At 36.2% G+C, this 8102-nt stretch overlaps 1 protein-coding gene across 1 annotated transcript; it reads left to right on the top strand.

Annotated features, from left to right (window-relative positions):
* The first annotated feature begins 387 nt into the window (after nucleotides 1-387).
* Nucleotides 388-7641, top strand: LOC144439366 (glycine receptor subunit alphaZ1-like). The gene is made up of 9 exons (XM_078128650.1): nucleotides 388-464; nucleotides 1833-1984; nucleotides 2493-2560; nucleotides 2999-3216; nucleotides 3640-3722; nucleotides 4999-5133; nucleotides 6074-6303; nucleotides 6846-6995; nucleotides 7339-7641. The coding sequence occupies exons 1-9, from the start codon at nucleotides 388-390 to the stop codon at nucleotides 7639-7641; spliced, it is 1416 nt and encodes a 471-aa protein (XP_077984776.1).
* Nucleotides 7642-8102: the final 461 nt, after the last annotated feature.

Raw genomic sequence — 8102 nt, 5'->3', positions numbered from 1 at the left:
CCTTCCTATAGGTGTTTTCACACACAAACAAGGGCCCCACTTACAGCTGTAAATACATCTTAGCACATTTAAAGGATAACACATTCCATCACCTAGCTTTAGTCAGACGTAACTACAATTTAGAGATACACATACAGTACAGATTTTACAAGCGTACTCCTCCTTCCCACCCTATCCATGAAGCTGAAGCCTGTGTCATGTAATCAATACTCATACAAAACGATTACGTCATAACAAAATAAAACCCTACACAGAATTACAATATTATGCCTGTTCCGTTGACCTCAGTGCTATTTTAGTTTACACTGGAATCAGTCAACGGTTGTTTAGTTTTTATCATCGGCAAAATATAATAGTTGAAAGTAAATTTATTGGAAAAGTTAGAGCATGTCTTTCCCGGATATTGAAAGCGTAGATATCGTGACATTATTTGTCAAATATGTCCTGGTTAACGACTTTTTACAGTAAACCGGGGAATGCAATTCAACACTCAGGCTATAATATTTATATTACTAGTCCCATAACAACCGTTTTAAAACATTACCCTATGTTATTAAGCCCAAATGAATATATGTTTCACAAAAGCGCCAGCAGTTATGAGTTATTAATGATGTTACAAACTGTTTTGAGGTGTACATGAGCAACATGATTATACTCTCCCTGTAGATATACCTCAAATGCCGCCGGAAATGAAAATACTTAGTTGTTTTGTAGTTAAAGGTATTGAGACCATGCTATCATATTAAGTGAACCATGAAAATACTACGTACGGCATTCGAATTAATACAAAAAAACAACACATTCGGGCATGTTGTATGGTGGCTATAGTTAATACACGTAAATGTAAATGTAACAGGAAATTAAATCTACATAAATGCAGCAAAACTGAACAATTGGATAGTTGTCGTGAAACACATCACATGTAATCATTTCACCATGTCTAAGAGCGATTCAAACGACAGATCATACAAAGCCCTGGGGAATTAGACTAGTGTACCGTTATGAATACCCTGTATTGGATAATCAAAAGGAGCACTTATAACGTTCAGATAAATAACATGAATATTCATTATTCATTTAATACATATGCATGTCTGTTGACTCCCATGAGGCAACGCTGGACCACGTGCACTGCTATGAAAAAAAAACAATATGAAAACAAGCTTTAAGTTTCAATTTGTATGTATGTGATGTAAAATCATGAACTGACTCACCAGAACTCATGCTTTATGAAAATGCCTTTATTTTCTGGAGTGGCGCTCCCCTTTGAATTGACCCCTTACCTTCGTCTGAAACTTGCCCAAAACTGGATATATAATATGCAACTCTACCATGCATGAGCCAATGTCAACTTACCTAACACGTGATTTTTCTACTTTAAAAAAGGTGAACAATAGCCATTATTGTCATGTGACACACATTTGCTTATGAATCATAACCCATGAAGTTTACCAAAAATAGACTCAATTAATTCAAATGTATCAATCCATGTTATCAAAGTCGAGGTATCGCCTTTGAACTTTTCCTTTGATATTGATTTCTTGTCTTCAAAGTTAAAAAGTCAAACTTGAGCTGTTCAGTCATAGTATTACGTGGCTTAGTAACTTAAATGTTCCAATAAAGGGGAACGCCACTCCAGGAATTAAAGGCATTTCATAGATGGGTTCTGGAGTTATTTCATGATTTTACATCTCATACAATTAATATTTATAGTGTGCCTTTATGTGTCTTTGTTGTTGGCCAATTGCAATGCTTTGTGTGCAGCCAAGAACATTATTTAAGTAATCTAACCGAGATATATGTTTGATACCTTTGTTTCTTCTGTGTTGCAGTGTGTTGTTGGTATGGTGTGGTAGAGGTTTGGGTAATGATATCGAGTCTGAGGCTTCATCCGATTACACAAAATGGAAAAGTGAACATAACAGAATTGTGAGTCAGGTGCTAAGTATAGAAGAAACTAGTACTTTCCGACCACATCACCACAGTAAGTCACTTTGAAATTTACAGTATATATCATTCAATTGTATGGACGAAGTGTACTCTCCATAGACAGGTTCTTGGACTGGAAGACACTGACTCTACGAAATCAAAGTCCAGCTAAAGAAGAGTGTAGTCAAGACTGTGAGATTAGTTCGCGACACCTGAATACCTGATTAATATAAAATATGCCCGACTGTTATGTTGCTTTATAGATACTTCTATTCTGTGCCTGTAATTTGTTTTTGTGTACTTCGTAACGATATTACAATTCTCCTTACTTAACATACAGAGTGAATTGCTTTCCAAACTCTGTGTTCATTTTTACACTAAAACCACCTTTTTATAAGATGCTTTGATTTTCCCACAAATGTTTTCCCAGTCTGGCTATCTATTCAAACAGTTAAAACTAATAAAATTAAAACGAAACAAGAAATAATAACAACAACTTTAGAAAACGAGCACACTACAGACTGACACATTTTATCTCTTTCTCTCTATTATGTGCTTGCTAGGTACCGCCGTCGTTGTAGAATGTTTTATCTTGCTGCAGAGTTTCGGCGAAATAAATGCACTCTCAATGGTAAGTTGGCATGCCAGTTCGTGTAAACGTTTCTCAGAACCGAGCACTTTCACCATCACTAAACACTGGTACAGATTCTTATTTTATGCAGCTTGTTGACAAAAAGCCATAGCAAACCAATGAGTAAATTCTTCGGCGCCATTTTTCTTTTACCTTTTCTCTAGGTTGATCATTGCGCCATCTTCGCACGTATTGTCACTTCAGTAGTTTCGATATGGTTTTTTTCACATATTATTTTGTTCAACATGATTGAATCAGTATATAATTTATAGCCAAAAATAAAATTGATAATTTATAATACCTTATATACAATTTTAGCTAGCTAGAGAATGGTTCAAGCTATCATTACCACTATGGGATAACATTTGGAAAACAAAGTTTTAAAAAGTTTGAGTGAACATTCATCCTGGATAGAATTTTTCTTTCTATGTTGTACAGGACTACACTGTTGATATTGATCTTTACCTTCGATGGAACGACGAACGATTACGTCATAACGCTACCACAATTGTTTTTCAAACTGTGGAGTCCATCAAAAAGTTTTGGTTGCCTGATCTGTATTTCGAGAATGAGAAAAACGGGGCGTTGCACTCTGTTCTGTCGGAAAATATTGCTCTTTTGTTAGAACCGAATGGAGATATTATATACTCGACAAGGTTTGTTACATTTGTATGTACATTGAACTTCTAAAATATCCTGTATTAAACAATAGGCCTTTGTGATAAGTGAGGCCCATTGTCTTAAAGTTAAAGGAGTACGTTATGCGCATGCTTGTGCGTGGATTTGTAGACTCTTGCGTTATTTACATACATTCATAACTATTCACCTCATGACAGAACAAAGTAACCTATTTTTACGTGGCCTCATTTCATTCAAAAAAAGAGCAGCTAAGAAATAATATTAATATATCTTACTTATATTGTTCTACTGTGTTTTTCGAAACATTTAATTATATTTCTCAATTTATAGTTTCATATTATGAGCTTAGTTTCCGTTCATAAATATTGTCTTCTCTTGCTCTTAGAACTATAATATTACATCTAATTAATTTGGTTTATCGACTTCCCACTACTTTCTAGGTTAACACTCAAACTGAGTTGTCAGATGGACTTCCACGAATTTCCTCTAGACATGCAGTTTTGTAGAATGAAGATAAAGAGTTGTAAGTATGAAATATAACTATTTGAAGTGTTGCCATGATAGATGAAGACGTGAACACCTCACATCTACTATATATATATATATAGTGTTTGATGTACCCCTTACTACTTGAAGATGAATTGTGCCTTATCTCAAAATATATACATTTTGATTTCCTGCTTACAACACACACACACACGCACCTATATACCTACATACCTATCCAGCTACCCACCTAGCTACCTAGCTACCTACATACATACATACATACATACATACATACATACATACATACATACATACATACATACATACATACATACATACATACATACATACATGTTACATGCTAGTACGCAGACGCACACAACCCACACAAACACTGACACACGAATAAACACCCAATCACTCTTATTCAGACACACAACCACATAGATCTAGAAACAGATAGATATACACAGACATATACATACAAATATAGTAGGTCATGGTGGTGTGTGTTGTATGAAACGCTACCGGGCTAATTAGGAGCGAGATCAATAGTTCAATGTAGGATGAAAAACTTAACTGAATTCTTTTTTTTAGCCATTTTACTTTTAAGACATTTGTACACCTAAATACAGATACATGTATTTCTTTAAAATGTCGTCAAATTGACGAATTTTGCATAGTACTAAAATAACCAGTCAACAAAACTAATCTGGCTTTGTATTCATAGCACTACTACATATTACTAAGTACTGGGTTGGAATTGATTGTGCTGTCTGAAACATTTTCAAATTTTGGCCAATTTAGTTAGAATGGGGGGGGGGGGGCTGAGGCCTATCTAAAAGAATAAAAGAATTTGTGTGTTTTTTTATCCTACATTGAACTATCGATCTCAACCCTAAATAAGTAGATATCGATACAGTTTGTGTTTTTATTACTTATTACTTATTAGTAGCTCAAATTATACATATCTAAATGTGGCCAGTTCTAAGCAGAATGTTGATGGTCTTACCTAATTTTACAACTTCTTGTATTTCACCTCGTTCCAGGTTCTGTATATGTATAATATTCTGTACCTTGTGTGTATCTTTTTATTTTGGGTATATTTTTACCAATCATGTTTTTATGGAAATGTATCGCACTGGATCGCATTGTACGATTACATGATTGTTTCCTTTCCTTCTAGTAATTTTTTGTGTGTATATTTAACAAAACGAAAGCTCACACCCCTTCCTTGTCGTTTTGGTTTGGTTAAAACGTTACATTGCAATTAATGTATATCATAGATGTATTTCTTTTTTAAACTACAGACGCTTACAACAATAATCACGTGATTCTTGCATGGTCTCCCGGTCAACCAATACGCAGTGACGGTGAGGCCAAGATGCCGCAGTACAGGCTCACAAACATATCAACGTGGGTACAGTCTGATATGATGCCAATTGGTAGGTGTGAAAGCTGTTGTTATCGTGGTTCGAACAGATTTATTTTTGATACTGATATTCAGTGCATTTCGTAACTACTACGGTGGTTGAAATATCGTGACCAGTAAAAATGTCAAATGATTAGTGCATTGTATATTTTAGTTGTATGTAATTACAATTGTGTACCTGGAACACAAATATCAAATAATGGGAGATATTTATGTGTATAATGGACAATGGGCTTTTCAACAAAATCGATCTATGTTTAAATAGTACTAAGAGAAAGGGCAACCATAGTATCGACTTTAATTACAAAACGTCGGCCAAGTTTGCAGTGACGCTAGTTTTTTTTGGTTTGTTTATATGTATGTTAGCAAGTCGAGTAACGTGATTTGATAGTATAAGATGTAAATTAATTTATAATAACTTCAATCATAAATTGGAATTGCCATTTGTAGTCTGTAAGGTACGCATTGGCGGAGCGCCCTCACACATCGGTCAACCCCGAGAGAGGGGTGGCCGATGAGGGCGAAGCGACACGACGTATTTTGCTGTCTCTCAGTGTCAGTATCGTGAAAGATTGTATGCGCTTGAATTAACGTATTGTGGTAGTATGCACAATGTTATTCACACCGGCTGTAATATCAAAATACAGGTAGCACTAAAATAACACTCGGGGCGGTATGATAAATGAATAGATTGTCACGCTTAAAACAAGTGTACAGTAAAGACACTGTAGGTAGTAAAACTCAAAGTAATACACTACACTACATGTTCATCAAACTTAACAAGGGGAGAGCATTTTGATTTAATTTATTAAGATAATTTGAAGATAAAAATATACAATTTGTGTGCATGCCAGACCGGCATCTCTGAGACCAACTTTGACATGTAATTTTTCTCATGGCTGTGAACAGAGCTAAGGGCAAGTACTAACTATCAATCTGTTCTTTGGTTTTAGGTAATTTTTCAATGATGTTGGCTGAATTCAGACTTGAACGTTCACTGGGTTATTTTTTAATCAACCTCTTCTTGCCTGCACTTCTGTTAGTCATTATATCATGGATATCCTTCTGGTTACACGTGGATGCAACGGCTGCCAGGGCATCTCTCGGTATCACCTCCGTATTAACTCTGGTGACCCAGGCTGGGAATGTACGACACATCATCCCTTCCTTGTCCTACCCGACCGTGAGTATATTTACATATTCATTTAATCTAACAGTAGAATGGAAGTTTTCCACATTTCCAGTACGTTAATTCGATGATAACCCTAATATTTACAGCTGAAAGGGACTGCTAGCGGCTGCCTCCCGTGGTACTTCGGTTTCTACACAAGACATAATGAAATTTATATTCCTGTCTTAAAAGATATATGATGGTGACATAAACTGAGTCAATAATCGTATAATGTTGTCATTGATTAGGTAACGTCAATATATCAAAGGGGTATAAAAGTGATATAGTACAATGTCGTGAGACGTTATGGGGTTAGGCTTACTGATAAGGTGTCTGTCATTTGTATGCATATTTTATCTCAAATATTCATCCATCCATCCATCCACCCACCCATCCATCCATCCATCCATCCATCCACCCACTCACTCATGGCCCATCCACCTACCCACCCACGAACTCATGGCCCATCTACCTACCCACATTTGAATGATCTGCACTGTTCAACTGTACCCTAATTTTTTTTTAATGTACTCAACGACTTTTATTACATATAGGCGATGGACGTGTGGTTTTCTGTGAGTATGTGCTTTGTCTTTGGAGCTCTAGTTGAGTTCTCGATGGTAAATTACTTCTATATTCTGAGTGTCCGGGCTTCCAAAAGAGAGCTTGCTAGTGGAGTTCCAGAAGACATTGACACTAAAAATGTAAGTAGTTACCTAAATAATAATTTAGTAACATTGCTGCTTGACCGTGTTCATTGGGATTAATGCAAATGTAGGCACAAAACTCACACATCACATACATTTACTAACATACGTAAACATAATACTCAGTACAACCTCAAACAAATACACATACATTTGTATACACCTGCCCCCCCCTTCCTCCCCGCCTACCCAGTGTAACCACCCACCCATCCAGCTACCTACTTGCCCAACTGGCTACCTACCTATCTACCCAAAATTGAGGGACAGTTCCTTTTCAAATCCTCAATTTGTTTATTCATTTCAGTGACGTATTAAACCATCATAAATTATTTTAATTCAGGACTCATTGGACACGGAGACACCGATTGACGGATCAAACTCGTTTCACGGATTCGTTAACCAGGGTGCTGTACCCAGGAAAGAACTGAGACTACGGCCGAGAAAAGAATATGACGTCAGCGCAGTCAAATCGAAAAAGAAAAGCAAGGATGAAATTTGCAAAAGACGTAGTAGGGTGTATCTGAAAATTGCAGAAAGAATTGATATGGTGTGTCGTTTTCTATTTCCTGGCGTATTTATCATCTTTGGTCTCGTCTTCTGGGTTCAATTGTCGAATGCTTCAGGAGGAATTGTGACACTGTAACACATTTTAAACCGTTCTTCAAACTAGCTAAGATTTGCAAATAGTGTACGAGTCAATGGATGCCGAGAACGGACAATTTCAGTAATGACTTTGGGTATATAATGATAATAACTATCGGATTGACTATGAGGACAGATATAAACATTAATAAACAATTCTTTTTCACTAGTATAGAGATGGACTTAAACAAATGTAGATAGAATACTAGCACATGTACATAATAATCACAGGTGTGCGATGCAGATGCACACACACACACACACACACACACACACACACACACACACACACACACACACACACACACACACACACACACAGAGGATATATTCAGTATTTAAAATTTTACATGTCATGTATTCAAATGGTGTCGACACTAAGAGTGCAAGCTTGTCAGGAGAGATTACATGATTGATATTGTAATATCACTCCGAACAGTATTAAGATGTTGGGACAACAAG

Source organism: Glandiceps talaboti, chromosome 8 (assembly GCF_964340395.1).
Source record: "Glandiceps talaboti chromosome 8, keGlaTala1.1, whole genome shotgun sequence".
Classification (NCBI taxonomy): domain Eukaryota; kingdom Metazoa; phylum Hemichordata; class Enteropneusta; family Spengelidae; genus Glandiceps; species Glandiceps talaboti.
Note: the sequence above shows the minus strand (reverse complement) of the source record. Positions and strands in the feature narration are given on the sequence as shown.

Bases quoted from the DNA above. Each gene is read 5' to 3' on its own strand.
- LOC144439366 (XM_078128650.1), top strand. From the start codon at position 388: ATGTCTTTCCCGGATATTGAAAGCGTAGATATCGTGACATTATTTGTC. The intron at 3,723-4,998 runs GTAAGTATGAAA...TTTAAACTACAG, and splicing joins TAGAATGAAGATAAAGAGTT to ACGCTTACAACAATAATCAC. The intron at 6,996-7,338 runs GTAAGTAGTTAC...ATTTTAATTCAG, and splicing joins AAGACATTGACACTAAAAAT to GACTCATTGGACACGGAGAC.